The following is a 16,989-nucleotide window of genomic DNA, read 5'->3' on the forward strand; positions in this document are numbered from 1 at the left end:
TAGGTGTTGCCAAAGTAACAAATGTCATTCCAAGGTATGATTGCCGATTGACAGAGGTCTTGAGAAAACATGAAATAATGGTCATATATTGCGATCTACCAGATTCGGTATGTGGATCGCAGTGCATCTGCGGTAAAGCGGGCCCTGATGGTTCCAGGGCCATGCGGATCGAGGAGAAGTGTGCACATGAAACGACGGTGAGACTAGTCATTTCTGACTGTGTTCTTACTCTCCGTAGTACGGAGTAGGCCCATTTCGCATACACATGCATTGCCGAGTGCGCACTATTGAATTCACCATAGGGTGGAGAAGATTCCTGATGGATTCCTAGTCGCTGATAACGAGAGCCCGGAGAACGCTCTCATAATTAACATTAACAGCCGTGGCAACTTACTTCTACAACTTTGTAACAAGAAAAATCTTTTTCGTTCACCACAATGGTTGCAACAAAGACGAACGAGGGTACTCAGTTATCAATTGCGGATCCACCCGATGCTGCATCACCTTCACCACAGGAGCTTGACGCGATATGGGCTGGAAATACTATTGTCCCAGAGTCTATCACAGGCTGCGTTCATGATTTAATTACAGAAGTAGCGCAAAGACAACCGGACGCCCTCGCAGTTTGCGCCTGGGATGGCGATTTTACCTATGCTCAACTATCCACCCTGAGCGATCATGTGGCTCATTCTCTCTGTGAGATGGGAAATCCACCGGGATCACCGGTGACCCTTCTGTTCCCCAAGTCACGATGGACATGTATCGCCATGTTAGGTATCATCAAAGCCGGATGCGCGGCTATTGCGCTTGATACCACTCATCCAGATGCGAGACTTCGAGCTATCATCAGGCATGCGGAGCCAAAATCAATGATATGTTGTGCCACTACTCGTGACAGAGTATCTCTATTATGCGATTCACCTATCCTCCAGCTCGACGATAGCCTTTTGGAGGATGCGGGTACCATAAAACAGCGGAGCATTGATTTCCCTGTGGTATCTCCCAAAGACATAGTCTACATATCTTTCACCTCGTAAGGGTTCCAGGTTCCAATTTTCCCGAAGAATGAGAATGCTAATCGTAGCGCTTGAAACTAGCGGAACTACCGGCGAGCCGAAAGGAGCGTGTATTAGCCACTCGAATGTGAGAAGTGCTGTACATCACCAGGGTAAAGCTCTTGGCTTTCATCAGGAATCCCGAGTCTTTGACTTTGCACCTTACTCATTTGACGTGGCCTGGAGTAATGTTCTTCATACGCTATGCGCAGGTGGCTGCTTGTGTGTTGCCAACGAGCAAGATATGGTAAATAATCTATCGGCTGCTATCACGGCCTTCGCGGCTAGTCTGATTAATGTCACTCCTACTGTTCTGCGAACGATCAGTCCAGTGCCACCGAGTCTCCAGACTGTGCTTTTGAGTGGAGAGATGCCGTATCGAGAAAATATGACTCAATGGGCTGGGCGTGTTCGTCTCCTCAATACATACGGTCCCACTGAGTGTACCTGGAAATGTACATTCTCGCGGCTCAATCGCTGCGAGGAAGAAAGGCCGGATATTGGGAGAGGAATGGGATTCTGCCTCTGGATTGTCAATCCCAACGACAGCAGCCGTCTTGTTCCTCCTGGTTCCCCGGGAGAATTGTACCTTGAAGGACCCATGGTTGGCCAAGGGTATCTTTCCAATCAAAAAAAGACCAGTGAATCGTTCATCAACGACCCGCCGTGGCTTTTGTCTGGAAGTTCTGGTGTTCCAGGACGACAAGGCCGCCTATACAAGACTGGAGATCTAGTGAAAAGGCGCCCAGATGGAAGTGTACTGTTCTTGGGGCGCAAAGATGTCTCTCAATTAAAGATCAGAGGTCAACGGGTCGAAATTGGTGATGTGGAGCACCATGCACGGGCATGTCTGAAGGATGCACTGACAATCATTGCCGATATTGTGCTCCCCCGGGGAAGCGATACTGCACTGCTCGCTCTATTTGTGCAGATCAAGAACCAGAACCCCGAGGCAGTCAAGTCTGTGATGAACAATCTTGTGCATGATCTAGAGGGTGTTTTGCCAGCATTTATGCTCCCCAGCATCTATCTCCCCGTCGAAGAGATAGAGGTAGCTAGCACGGGAAAGGTCGACCGTCGACAACTGCGAGAGTTGGGATCTAGCTTGTCTTTGGAACAGCTTCTCCAGCTACAGTCAACCATCTTACCAGTCCAAGAGTACCGTCACCCATCAACTGTCAGAGAGGAGCAACTTTGTGAGCTCTGGGCGAACGTATTGAACATACAGTCGACTGGAATAAGCGCCACAGATAATTTCCTCCGCTTAGGCGGTGACTCGGTTGCCGCTATGCTGCTGGTCGCAGCAGCGCGGGAGGTTCATCTATCCATCACAGTGGCTGATGTGTTCAGGAATCCAGTGTTGAGTGATCTTGCCCTCATTATCGAGGAGCAAACTGTCTTTTCTGAAAAGGAAGACGTTACTCCGTTTTCTTTGATGGATCATCCTTTGGATATTCAGAAAACGCGCGAGGAGGCCGCTAGGCTCTGCAATATTGAGGTGGCTCAAGTCGAAGACTTATATCCATGCACCACACTTCAACAGGGAATGCTCTCTATTACAGCCCGAGGCGAGACCAACAACGTTTCACGAACACTCTTTGAGCTCCCTAGCTCCGTAGATCTTCCCCGGCTTGAAAAGGCATGGCTAAATACTGTTCAAAAAGCATCAATACTGCGAACACGGATCATCGATCTGACCGGCAATGGTCTGGTTCAAGTTGTTGTCGACTGTCCCATAATGCTGGATAGATATGAGGATATCACTGACTTTGTCAGATACTCCGTTCCAATGGAACTAGGGACCCCTTTGTGTCGTGCTGGTCTGATCTCTGGAGCGTCTCCCAATTTTGTAATGGAGATGCACCATTCAATCTTCGATGGCTGGTCCACCAAGTTGATATTGAATACCATAGAAGCCGAATACGGAGAGAACGTTACCCCCGCGGCCATCCTGCCCTTCCGGTCATTTGTGAAATACACAAACGGAGTGGACAGGGAGGCCTCATTGCTTTATTGGAAGACCTACCTGGAGGGGGCCTCTGAAACGAAGACTTTCCCGTCCCCGGGGTATCAGCCAGGCAAAAAGGTTGACTTCAACCATAATGTCACTGAAATGCCGTGGAAAAACTCGGGTACTACACCATCGTCGGTTGTCAGAGCTGCCTTGGCGTTGGTATTGGCCTCATACACCAATTCCAACGATATCAGATTTGGTGCAACGATCAGCGGGCGACACGCCAACGTTGTCGGGATCGAACAAATTTGTGGTCCCACTATTGCGACTGTACCAGTCCGCGCTAAATTTGACTGGAATCAAACTGTCGAGAGCTGGCTTCAGCAGGTCCAGGCACAGACAGTGGAGGCCACAGAGCATGAGCAGCTAGGGCTCCAGCAAATTGCTGGGTCGATTGAGGAAACCAACCTTTTCCAATTGCTCCTGGTGACCCAACCGGCACAACAGGGAGGCACCCACGATTTAAACAGTCTTTTCAGCAGAGCGAGTAGTATCATTAGCAACTCTGATCAGGCTGGCAGTCTGAAAATTGTATGCAAGGATGGAGAAGCCGACACCGTGGGCATGTTCAACCCATATGCGATGATGATCATCTGCCAACTGCAGGACTCGGGCGTTGAACTGAAGATCAATTTTGATTCTGGTGCCATTTCAGTCAAACAGGTAGAGCGAATGTCTGTACAATTTGAACATTTGCTGCGACAGTTATCATCAGCGGAGTGTTCACAGATGAGCCTACGCGATGTCACAGTTCTCACGAAGGACGACCTGGCTGACATTTGGACATGGAACGCATCACAGCCGGAGCCTAAGTTTGAATCTATTATTGATGGTCTTCATAGGCAAAGTGATGCGAAGCCAGAGGCAATTTTGATATCCGCCTGGGACCAGCAGTTGACAGCCCAACAGGTGAAGCTCTGGTCGATAACGCTGGCCGATCGACTTTGCCATGAAGGTATAATGTCTGGGTCTATCGTTGTTGTGGCCTCTGAGAAAAGCGCATGGCAGGCAGTGATAATGCTTGCAGCCCTCAGAGTTGGCGCAATCGTTCTCCCTATGTCTGTACCTGTCTCCAAAACTCGAGCTCTGCAAATTGTTGAGAGCTTGCAGCCCCATATTGCTGTCACCTCCACGTCCTCTGATTCCTCTCCATTCCACAACTTGATTCCAGTGCTCGGTATTGCCGACCTCATGACTCCCGAAACCACACACTGCGAGGTTGATGACAAATATCCCCCATTTTCCCCCCTGCCCACAGATCCTGCTCTTCTTCTGTTTACTTCGGGGTCTACAGGAACACCAAAGGCCATTGGGTGGAGCCACAGCGCTTTATCAACAAACATCCAAACTGCAATCGTGGCATTCGAATTAAACGATACGAGCCGAGTCTTCCAGTTTGCCGGTTACGATTTTGATGTTAGCACAGTAGAGACTTTTGCATCCTTGATTGCTGGAGCGTGTCTATGCATTCCATCGGAGACAGACCGAAAAAATCGACTGAGTGACGCAATCAATGAACACAACGCCAATTGGATGTGTCTGACCCCATCTGTATCGGAGACCCTGAGCCCAAGTGATTTGCCATATATGCAAACGGTGGTGTTTGCGGGGGAAAAGCTTGAGTACAAAGTTGCTGTCCGATGGCTAGACACACACAAAACAGTTCATAACTGGTACGGACCAGCGGAAGCCTCAGTTGCTACTTCGTGCCCTGTAAACCATGACAGTTGGCGTCCAGGTATGATCGGAGTAGGTCGCGCCGGATTAACTTGGCTTGTCGATCCGAGAGATCCAAATCTACTGGCACCAGTGGGGGCTGTGGCCGAGTTGTGCCTGGAGGGCTGGATGCTTGCTCAATACGCTGGGACCAATGGGGGTATACTGAACAAAGAGAATTTTATCTCCCCGCCATGGCTGCAAGCTGGCCACTGGAAGACCCCTGGTCGACAAGGCCCCATCTATCGTACCGGGGATCTGGTTAAATATGACTCAGATGGTCGCATTGTCTACCTTGGACGGCTCCAAGATTCTCAGCGGAAGATCCGAGGCCAGCGTATTGACTTGGGGGAGATAGAGCGGTGCGTCCAAGACTTCTTGATTGGAATGGTGGACACAATGATTGTTGCAGAGATATTCTCTCCTGCCTGCAGTGACAATGATATTTTGGCACTTTTCGTTAGTCCCACTGACGCTGTTGACCGGACAGATCCTAAAGGATATATACAAACTGGGTGGCCGGTCGATAGTCTGGAGAACCATCTTGCCAGGATTCTCCCATCTTATATGATCCCAAGGATCTATATACCGCTCAGTGAACTTCCTATCGGCCCAACAGGAAAGACAGATAGGCGACGATTGCGAGAGATTGGAGGTCTACTCACGTTGGAGCAACTGGCAGAAATGCAACCAACCCGAAAGCAAGCCAGGAAGGTAACTACCGACAAAGAGAAACTATTGCAGCAAATTTGGGCTCATGTGCTGGGGGTTGAACCAGATGCTATCTATGCGACCGACCACTTCCTTCGCTTGGGTGGAGACTCGATCAGTGCCATGCGCCTTGTTGGAATGGTCCGTGGCCAAGGCTTTTCCCTCGCTGTTTCTGATGTATTCGATTGCCCAGAACTAGAGAAGATGGTAGAGAAAATGATCCACGGTGAAACTCATGGGGATATGCAAGAGATTCCCGCATTTTCCCTTCTACCCCTGGGGATGGACGTGTCACACTGCCGACCATATGTCGCCAAAATTTGCTCGGTTTCAGAAGCTCAAGTGCTTGATCTCTACCCCTGTACAGCACTTCAAGAAGGACTTCTGGCGCTTGGAGCTAGACGACAGGGACAATATGTTTCTCGCAGTGTGTTGCCACTGCAGAGCGATATTAGTCCAGATCGGCTCAAAAGTGCCTGGGAAAAGACAATCGCCAAATTGTCTATACTGCGAACCCGAATCGTGGATCTCCCCGGCAAAGGTCTTATGCAGGCCGTCCTCAATGATACTCCCTGGAGATCTGGTGAGAACATCCAACAGTACTTGCACGAAGATGAGATGGAGCCGATGGGTCTAGGAACCCAGCTCTGTCGTGCGGCCATCATAAATCGCACCTTCATCTTCACCATTTCGCACTGCATATATGATGGCAGCTCACTGCCCATGATTCTTGAAGAACTCCAGGCACAGTATTACCATCAACCTGGAAGAACATTCACTGGAGTCGAGCATTTTATTCGCCATTTGAGCCAGATAAACACCCAAGAATCGGACGATTTCTGGAAGTCCCAGCTGTCTCGCGCTGAGTTTTGTGCATTCCCCGCCTTGCCATCTACAACGTATGAGCCGCAAGCTAGTGGATATATGGAGCATCCGGTTACGGTGAATTGGCCTTCCAAGGGAGCAACCCCATCCACAATTCTCCGTGCAGCGTGGGTCATCCTCGCATCACAGTATCTGGCCTCCAACGACGTCATTTTTGGAGTTACAGTAAGTGGAAGACAGGCAAACATAAAGGGCATGGACAACTGCGTGGTGCCGACTATTGCAACAGTTCCAATTGCTGTATCAATTGACTGGGATAATACAATCGAGACCTTCCTCCAACGCCTCCAAAGACAGGGGCTAGATATCATGTCTTATGAGCAATATGGTTTGCCAAATATTCAACGAGCGAATGGAGACCGCAATAGCGGGATGTTCCAAACCTTGCTGGTGGTTCAGCCAATATCTACAGGAAACAGCCTGCATAAAGATAGTCGGTTGTTTAAGGCACGCAGCTTCGCCTCCAATCTGAGCACCATGGGCATCGACCCTTTCAATGTATACGCCTTGATGGTCATCTTCCAACTCACTGCCTCGGGGGTCAATATTCAGATGAGCTTTGACCCAAGGATTCTCGACAAGCGGCAGATCAAGCAGATTGTCTATCAGCTAGAGACAGTCATCCGCCAGTTGTGCACAAAATCACCTGATAGAACCAAGTTGAACACCGTCCAGACAGCTAGTGAATTTGACCTACAGCGCTTCCGGGCCCAGAACGCAGAGCTGCCCCCGGATCCAACCATGTTTGTACATGACAAGGTTGCTCTATGTGCCAAAGCAGACCCAGAGGCTATTGCCATCGATGCATGGGACGGTCAGTTCACATACAATGAGTTGGACCGCCTCTCTACCGTTGTCGCGCGTAAGCTGGTTTTGCATATGGGAGTCAAGAAAGGGTCCGTTGTACCGTTGTGCTTTGTCAAGTCTCGATACATGCCACTGGCTCAAGTTTCCGTCTGGAAAGCTGGTGCAGTAACCTTGCTACAATCAGCAGACATGCCAGAGCAGAGAATGAGTCGTACTTTCCAGCATCTTGGTGTAGAAGTTGCTCTGGCTTCACCCGAACGCTTGGAAACGGTCTCGAAGTATGCTCGCTGTAACACCATGGAGCACATCCTGGAGACTCCGTTGGAAGAAAAAATCATGCCACTACCAGTTCTTGAAATGGATGACCCGGCTGCAGTTTTGGTATCTTCTGGTAGTACAGGCGAACCGAAACATGTTCTCTGGAGTCATCGAGCTCTGGCCGCAAATGCAGAGGAACCGACCCTTCGTTTGTCGATAACCTCCTCTTCTCGCATGTTCCAGTTCTCATCATATGATTTTGATGTTGCCACCTTGGAAACAATTATTGGACTGACCCATACGGCATGTCTCTGTATTCCATCAGAAGTTCAACGCCTCGATGATATGGCAGTTGCCATCAATCAATTCGGGGCGAACTGGGTCTTTGTCACCCCGTCCACCGCCCGCTTGCTGCGTCCAAAAGACGTACCGGGGCTTTCAACTATTGTGATGGGGGGTGAGAACATGTTACAGGACGACGTCGAAAGGTGGAAAGGGCACTGTGCTGTCCGCAACTGGTACGGGCCGGCCGAATTCCCTGCAGTTACTGTGTACCCGGCCGATGAGCCAAACTGGTCCAGCAGTGTGATTGCACACATTGACTTGTTCCGCTGCTGGCTCGTAGATCCGCAGAATCGCGAAAGGCTTGTTCCATTTGGTGCGATCGGCGAAATCGTGGTACAGGGGCCTGCACTCGCTAGTGGCTATTTCGGAAATGCGTCTCTCACAGATAAACACTTCTACGAAAATCCCAAATTCCTCTCCCAAATTCCCGGGACTGCTCACACAGGAAGATATGGTCGTGTGTATCGAACAGGGGACCTAGCCCGATATGATTCCGATGGCTATCTCGTCTTCTTGGGGCGAAAGGATGCCCAAATCAAAGTACTGGGTCAACTAGTGGTGCCCAAAGAAGTCGAGACCCAAATCCAACAATGTCTCGGTCGGTCTAATCAGCAAACTGAGGTTATCGTGGATACCATCTCACCCCCAGGTGGAGGAGGAGTGATACTTGTAGGGTTCATCGTTACCCAAGATGACATCGACCAACTGACCGCTGGGCTCAGCCAGAAACTTCAAATGGTTCTTCCTCGCTATGCAGTGCCATCGTGGTATATCGCAATTACGAGTGTTCCCTTGACTACAAACGGGAAACGAGATCGACGGCGGCTGCTTGAGATTGCTGCGTCATCCACTCCATCCACCCAGGGATCCACTGGACGATTACCAGCCACAACTGCTGAGATTACGTTGGCGAGGTTGTGGGCTCTTACATTAGGAACGGAGCCGGAGACAATCTCAGCTACCGACAGCTTCCTGCAGATCGGCAACTCTATCGATGCCATGCGATTGGTAGGAACTGCTCGCCAGCACGGCCTGTTGCTCACTGTGGCCGGGGTGATGGAATTCCCTATTTTAGAAGAAATGGCCAGCCTGCTTCAGAACCTCGAGGATGCACCAGATGACAGTGTTGACCCTTTTACACTGTTGGATAGTGGCCTAGACCACAAACTCGCCCGCAGCCAAGCAGCATCCGCTTGTACTGTCAATGAGGCCGGCATTGAGGACTTGTTCCCTTGCACTCCTCTCCAGACAGGTCTACTAGCTCTAACAATCAAGTCCCACGGGGATTACACTGGCCGCAATGTGTTGGAGCTAGGCCCTTCGGTAGATGTCCATCGCTTTGAACACGCTTGGGAAGAGTTGGTGCGCGTCGTGCCTATCCTCCGCACACGAATCATCGATATTCCTGGGCATGGATTTGTTCAAGCCGTGGTCAGAGAGAAACCCTCCTGGAGCAAGGCCAGGAGCGTGGAGGAATACCTAAACCAGGATCGCCTGGATCCTATGGGGCTAGGAACCCGCCTCATGCGTTGTGGCTTGTTTTCATGCAAGTCAACCGACGACACATCTGGCGCCTTCAGCCCTATGCGCTGGGTCTTTGCCTTGACCATGCATCATTCGATATATGATGGGCCGACTTCAGCTATGATAATGGGCACGCTGAAAAGTCTCTACTATGGGGAATCACCTCTTCGACTTTGTCCCTTCCAGGCTTTCGTCAAGTACGTTGGTGGTCAAAATAAGGAGGCTGCGGCCAAATTTTGGAGGAAGCAATTTGAAGGCTGTGAAGCTTCGCAGTTTCCACTGCTTCCCTCGGCTAGTTACCAGCCAAGAACAGATTCTACCCAAACTGTTGTAATTGACCACGTGAAATGGCGATCGGATGGGTTCACTCCTTCCACAATCATTCGGGGAGCATTTAGTCTCGTATGCGGCAAGTATGCGATCTCGTCTGACGTGGTATTCGGCACGGTGGTCATGGGCCGCAAAGCCCCCATTCAAGGCACAGAGAGGATTGCAGGCCCAACCATTGCCACAGTTCCCGTGCGAGTGCAGATCAAAAGCGATGCCACTATTCCACAATTTCTGCAATCTATCCAGGATCAAGAGCGAGAGATGGTTCCTCATGAGCAAACAGGATTGTCAAGCATCCGTCAATTTAGCACCCCGGCAGAAGACGCATGTCGCTTCCAGACCTTGCTCGTAATCCAACCACCCGAGAAGGCTATGGAAGATGCTGGATTGTTTGTCTTCCGGACGGCTGAACAAGATGAGGCCACCCGGTATCATAGCTTTAGCTCATATGCATTATCGGTAGTGTGCAACCTGGAGCCAGGTAGGCTTAAGGTAGAATTTTGCTACGACTCTGCCATTGTCCAGTCAGAAACCATTCAAACCATGGCATCTCATTTGGATGAGGCCATTCAAAGCATGTGCATGCAGAAAGTGCCCCACACTACGCTGAGGGATGTAAACATGATGACACAGTCTCATTTGAATGATATCTGGACGTGGAACGCAAAGGTGCCTGCCATGATAGAACGATGCATGCATGATCTGATTAAGAAAGTTGTGCAACGCCAGCCTGACACAGTGGCCATCTTGGCGTGGGATGGTAGCTTGACATACGCTGAGTTAGACCGCTTGTCTACCAGGCTTGCAACTCACCTGGTCGGTATGGGGATAAAGAGAAACATGATTGTGCCGCTTTGCTTTGAGAAAAGTCTATACGCCATGCTCGCTGTCCTTGGAGTTATGAAAGCCGGCGGCGCCACACTTCTCCTGGATCCATCATTACCAGATTCTCGCCTTGATAGTATATTGGAGCAGGTAAATCCGACTGTTATTTTGTCGTCAATCTCCCAGAAGCAGCGCTGTTCTCGATGGGTGGCGAACCCAGTGGCCATAGGGAAGCAGTGTACCTTTTTTGAGACTGAGGGGGTGGAAGAGACCACTGAAAGTCACGATCTGCCGGTTGTATCTCCAGACGATCTATTGTACACTGTGTTTACGAGTGGTAGCACTGGAACCCCCAAAGGATGTCTCATGCATCATCAACAATTTACCAGTGCGGTCGTCCACCAGCAAGCTACGCTCGAAATGGATTCAAAAACACGCTTATACGATTTCTCCTCCTACTCTTTTGACGCAGTCTATTGGTGCCTCTTCCACGTATGGAATGCTGGAGGCACTTTATGTATCCCCAGCGAGGAAGAACGGAAAAGCGATCTGACCGAGAGCGTGCGCCGATTTGAGACCTCGCACATTTTCCTAACTCCCTCGACTGCGCGGTGGATTGACCCACAACGTACTCCCACCCTGCGCTATCTCTTCCTCGGCGGCGAGGCGGTCTTGCCGGAGGATCTCGCCCGATGGACTCCACATGTCAACACCTTTGAGGTATATGGGCCTTCAGAATGCTCTGCTATCACCCTTTATCATCGAGTTCCCAAAACGACAGCCAGTACCGTGCACTCCATTGGGAAAGGTATTGGCGTTTTGACCTGGGTGGTAGATCCGAAGGATCAAGACCGTTTGGCACCTCTTGGAACAGTGGGTGAGCTGTACCTCGAGGGGCCTTTGGTGGGACAAGGCTACTTCCAGAATGACGAGAAAACGGCAGCCGCCTTTATCGAGAGCCCACAGTGGCTAGCTCAAGGCTCTCCTGATGGAACAGTGCCGGGACGGCGTGGCCGGATGTATAAAACTGGTGACCTTGTCAAATATCATCCACTCACTGGAAATCTCGCGTTCGTGGGCCGAAAGGATACACAGGTCAAACTGCGAGGCCAACGCATCGAGCTTGCAGATGTTGAGCATCATGTCATGCAATGTCTAATGGATCGATCTTCGTCAGGAGCTGCACCAACGGCAGTTGCAGAAGTTATAGAGCCAGTTGTAACGGGTCGGCCGATGCTTGCCGTTTTCATCGACTGCAATGAAGCACAGTTGTCTGACTTAATGTCTCATCTCGAATCTGAGTTGCCGAGTCGGGTGCCATCCTACATGGTACCTGCGTCTTATATTGCAACCCCATCTATGCCAATGGCAGCGAGTGGCAAGACGGACCGACGCCGATTGCGTGAGATGGGTTCCAGTTTGACTCTGGAACACCTGTCACAAAGCAATACCCCTGCAACCATTCTGGCCCCCAGCACAGCCTCCGAGTGCCAGTTACAAGCTTTATGGGCCGAAGTTCTCGGTATACCCGCTGAGAAAGTTGGGGTTGAAAGCAGCTTCGTTCGTCTGGGTGGTGACTCCATTTCGGCAATGCGATTAGCTTCTTTCGCTCGTAGAGAAGGGCTGCGATTGTCAGTTCATAATATTCTCTCCACGCCTCAGTTATCGGAGATGGCACAAGCAATGTCTATCTTGACCCCAATAGACGGCAACGAGATGGAAGTTATCATCCCATTCTCTCTCCTCAAACATCCCTCGGAACATGACTCCGTTCTGAATGACTTTGCAAGTCAATGCAATATCCAAGCCAGTCAAGTTGAAGACATCTTCCCTTGTACGGGTGTTCAAAAGTCACTCCTCTCCATGACTGCCAAGCGCGCCAACTCGTATGTCGCTCGATTTTTGCTCAAGCTGAGAAAGGATATCGATGAATCACGACTCAAGAATGCATGGGAAATGGTGAGTAGGACTTGTGCTCCCATCCTCCGTTCACGAATTGTGGAGTGTCCAATGGAGGGCCTGGTGCAAGGTATCGTGGATGAACCGCTACACTGGGACATCACTCAACCACTGCAGCAATATCTCCAAAAATATCAAACTAGGCCCATGGGCTTGGCCACCCCGTTGACTCGGCTTGCCATTGTTAAAGACGAAAGCAATCAGGAGCGCTATTGTCTATTAACCCAGCATCATGCGATATATGATGGGTACTCGTTGAACCTTCTCGTAGACGAGGTATCTAAGGCTTATGATGGCATTCATGATAACCATACCCCAGTGGCATCCTTCCAGGTTTTCATCAAGCATGTCATGGCGGTTGACTCTAAGAAATCAGAGGATTTTTGGGCTCGTGAATTCGTCAATTTTGAAGCAGTCCCCTTCCCAGTATTGCCGCATGCCGATCATCAACCTAAAGCAGATAGCACAGTACGACGCAGTCTGGAGGCATTCCAATGGCCCCAGCGAGACTTCACCCCGTCAACCAGTATGTTCATGTTGTTTGCTTTTATCACATTGCTATTTTCACCGGAGGTTGCTAATTTTATCATCAGTCATTCGTGCATCGTGGGCCATCCTCACTGCGCGGTATTTGGACTCGGACGATGTGGTTTTTGGAGCCATGGTTACAGGCCGACAAGCTCCTATTCAAGGCTTGGATCGCATGGTAGCGCCTCTTATCAATGCTGTGCCTGTTCGAGTCAAACTTGATTTCAAACAATCGATCGATAGTTTGCTCGCTAGCATCCAGAAGCAATCCATCGACATGATTGCCTACGAACAGACCGAGCTGCTCACAATTCGGCGCATTGATGCAAACACCGATCGGGGGAGCCGATTCAATACTCTCCTCGTAGTTCAGCCGGCAAGTCAAGGCCAGTCAGCCGATCACCCTAATGGCCCTTACGAGGATCCGAGAGAACTAGTCTCCGCAACTCAGGATCTCGATGACTCCAACCCAAACGCAATCATGATCATGTGCCAAATTACGAAGACAAATGGTCTGCAACTTGAGTTTAGCTTTGATTCTAGAGTGGTGGACACAGCGCAGATGGAACGAATTGCCTCGCAATTCGAGCACGTCTTGCGTCAAGTATGTATGGGCACGACGCAGCCTGTCGATCGCATCCAGACTCTCAGTGGTGCCGATCTAGCAGAGCTATGGGACTGGAACTCATCTATTCCATCAACAATCGCTGAATGCGTGCACAGCTTGATTACTAAAACTGCTAAGAATTATGGGGACGATCCTGCCATCTGCGCCTGGGACGGCCAGTTATCGTATTTTGAGCTGGATCAACTATCTAACCATCTAGCTTCACACTTGGTAGCCCTTGGCATTGGTGCCGGTAATGTCATTCCACTTTGCTTCGAGAAGTCCATGTGGCATCCAGTGGCAGCTCTTGGAGTGATGAAGTCAGGTGCTACGTGTCTCTCGATGGACTCGACTCAACCAAAATCCCGCCTACAGTCCATTGTTCAACAAGTCAATCCTCGGCTTATCTTAGCATCTGCCAAAACCGCCGGACTGGCAGGTCGTCTATCCGACGCTGATGTTATAACTATTGATCAAGATTACATGGATCTAGTGGCTAAAGATATCTTCACCCAGTCTCTGCCCACAGTTCACCCATCAAATGTTCTATACGGTGCGTCTCTATTGTATCTTCTTCCGTTTCTTCGCTGGTTGTACTGACTTCTCCAATCTCAGTCGTGTTTACCAGCGGCTCCACGGGAACACCGAAAGGCGTTGTGACTACTCATCAGAATTTTGCTTCTGCTGCAACGCATCAGGCGGAGATGCTGCGTATTCAACCAGGCACACGCGTTTTTGACTTTGTTTCATACAGCTTTGACGTATCATGGTCTAACACCCTTCAAACATTGATCTGCGGAGGCTGTCTCTGTATTCCTAGCGAGTTAGAGCGTCGAAATGACATTTCGGGGGCTTTCAATCGCATGGACTGCAATTATTCCTACTTTACACCTTCAGTGGCGCGATCCTTGGAGCCATCAAGTATTCCTGGGCTCAAGGTTTTGGCCATGGGGGGTGAGCCCATTCCCACCACTGAGATTTCTCGATGGACGCAGGCTGAGGCCATCATCGGAATCTACGGCCCGGCTGAGTGTGCACAGGCCCTCACATTCACACTTCTTCAACCTGATGGGCGCAACAACCATGTAGGGTACTCATATGGGGCCCGGACATGGCTGGTACAGCCGGGCTTTCCTGATCGTCTGGCCCCAATTGGCGCAGTGGGAGAGCTTCTCATCGAGGGTCCTACGGTTAGTAAGGGGTATTTTGAAGACTCTGACAAGACCGCCGCTGCGTACATCAAGAATCCATCCTGGCTGCTGCAAGGTACACCATCCCACCCAGGCCGCCAGTCTACCCTATACAAGACGGGTGACCTACTTCGATACAACTCAGATGGATCGCTAGATTTCCTCGGCCGAAAAGATAGTATGGTCAAGCTGCGAGGGCAGCGAATTGAGCTAGCTGAAGTGGAATATCATATCCGTGCAAGCCTGCGCCACCCTGAACTATGTGATGGTCTTGCTGCAGAGGTTATTACTCCTAATAAAAGCAGTCCCATTCTCGCCGTGTTTGTTGCCCTCTCCCCCGTGAGAGAGGCCCAGTCCGAGGAAGACAATTTATCGAAGCTGACACGCCTAATCGACGGTTTGGATGACAGACTCTCTGACTGTCTTCCGCAATAGTAAGTGTTCCCTGGTTCAGTTCATTTGTCCAGCTCTCGGCAATTTCAGCTGATACTAATGTTGGTTCTTTCCTAGTATGATTCCTGGCGCCTACATCCCCATTGAGAAAATCCCAATGACTACCACGGACAAGACAGATAGAAAAGCTCTACGGCAGTTGGGAGCCATTCAGACCTTGGAGAATCTGGCAAAGCTACAGTCCCACGGGAAGACCCATCGCGTGCCGACCACCATCATGGAACTGAAACTACAAGCACTATGGTCGGTAGCTCTTGGGATAGATGCTAGCATCATCAATGCCGACAGCAATTTCCTAAGAATTGGTGGAGAGTCCATCGCAGCCATGCGGCTAGTGGCAGCGGCACGAAATGAGAAGCTGTCGCTCACAGTCGCGGATATATTCAACGCACCACGGCTCTCTCAACTCGCCCTGTTAGTGCAGGAAATTACTACGGAGGACTCTCTACCATTGCCGCGACCCTTCGCTTTGCTCGAGATGAATGATCCAAAGCCTTTCCTTGCTGACTTCGTCAACCCGCTCCTCGACCCTGGGGCTGGAACTGTTCTCGATGTGCTTCCTTGCACCGACTTCCAAACATGTGCAATCTTGGATGCCTTCCAGGACCCGCCCAGTCGATTGCCTCATTGGATTTTCGACCTTCCCCCAAATGTGGACTTTTCACGCTTAGAGTGGTCATGCCGCAGGCTAGTAGACCTTTACGACATCCTTCGTACGGTGTTCATCCAAGCGCACGGTCGATTCTGGCAGGTTTTACTTGAACATATGGATCCTGCGTACGATAACTTCCAGGCAGATCATGACGATGATATCACAACCTTCGTGGATTCTATTTGTGAGCTGGATCGAAAAAGGATTCGAACCTTTGGGTCTTCCTTCATTCGATTCATGGCAATACGGAGTCACTCTGGGCAGCACCGGCTCATCTTCCGAATCTCACACGCTCAATTCGACGGGTTCAGCTGGGCCACGGTCCTCCGCAGCCTCTCTGCCCTCTACTGCGGTGATACCGTTCCTAGCGAACGGAAGTTTGCCCAATATATCACCTATAAGGAGAGCATGAAGTTGAGCGTCTACGCCTATTGGATCGCACGACTCGAATATGCTCCAAGTCCCAATTGGATTGTAGATTCCTCCAGCCGCGTGTACACTGTCAAAGACCGGCTGACAATGAGGAAGACAATCCCGATGCCCGAGGGTCAGTTGCTTGAGGAGACATCACTCGCAACTTTATTCCATGCCGCTTGTGCTAGAGTAATTTCCCGCCATCACCGGCAATCTCGTATCGTTTTTGGTCGTCTAGTGACTGGCCGGTCGATGCTACCAAGCAGTCTGCAAAATGTGGTCGGTCCATCGATGACCGAGGTCCCTATCAGCATGCACATTGATCCCCATGCGACTCTTTCGGATATTGCATTGCAGTTGCAGCGTCAGTTGATTGAGGATTCTCGATACGAAACCGCTGGGATGGACGAGATCATTCGAAACTGCACTAACTGGCCAGATGACGTGAAAGACTTCGGCTGGAGGACCTCTTTCCAACAAGAAGATGATCGTAATTTTACTTTCCTTGGGACAGAAAGTCGGATATCGTTCTATGAGCCGGATCTGTTGCCTCGAAACCGACCAGAAATTTACGCTACCCCACGGGATGGGAAGCTGGATCTTGAATTCGAGGGTAATCGTCAGTTGATCAGTGAGAATGACGTTCAACGCTTCCTCCAGGATCTGGAATCAGTTCTGAGTAATCTTTGATGTGTGGATTGGGGACAGCCTTCTAT

The 16,989-nt window shown here is 50.3% G+C and overlaps 1 protein-coding gene across 1 annotated transcript; it reads left to right on the forward strand.

Moving 5' to 3' along the window:
• Positions 1–437: 437 nt before the first annotated feature.
• N7500_009702 (non-ribosomal peptide synthetase) lies at positions 438–16,963 on the forward strand (the record flags this gene model as incomplete). Its single annotated transcript, XM_056680841.1, has 5 exons — positions 438–1,033; positions 1,098–12,955; positions 13,023–14,117; positions 14,180–15,188; positions 15,265–16,963. The coding sequence occupies 5 exons, from the start codon at positions 438–440 to the stop codon at positions 16,961–16,963; spliced, it is 16,257 nt and encodes a 5,418-aa protein (XP_056528223.1).
• Between the last annotated feature and the right edge of the window lie 26 nt (positions 16,964–16,989).

The sequence above is a fragment of the Penicillium coprophilum genome (assembly GCF_028826855.1).
Source record: "Penicillium coprophilum strain IBT 35676 chromosome Unknown utg000006l_segment0_segment0, whole genome shotgun sequence".
Taxonomy (NCBI): domain Eukaryota; kingdom Fungi; phylum Ascomycota; class Eurotiomycetes; order Eurotiales; family Aspergillaceae; genus Penicillium; species Penicillium coprophilum.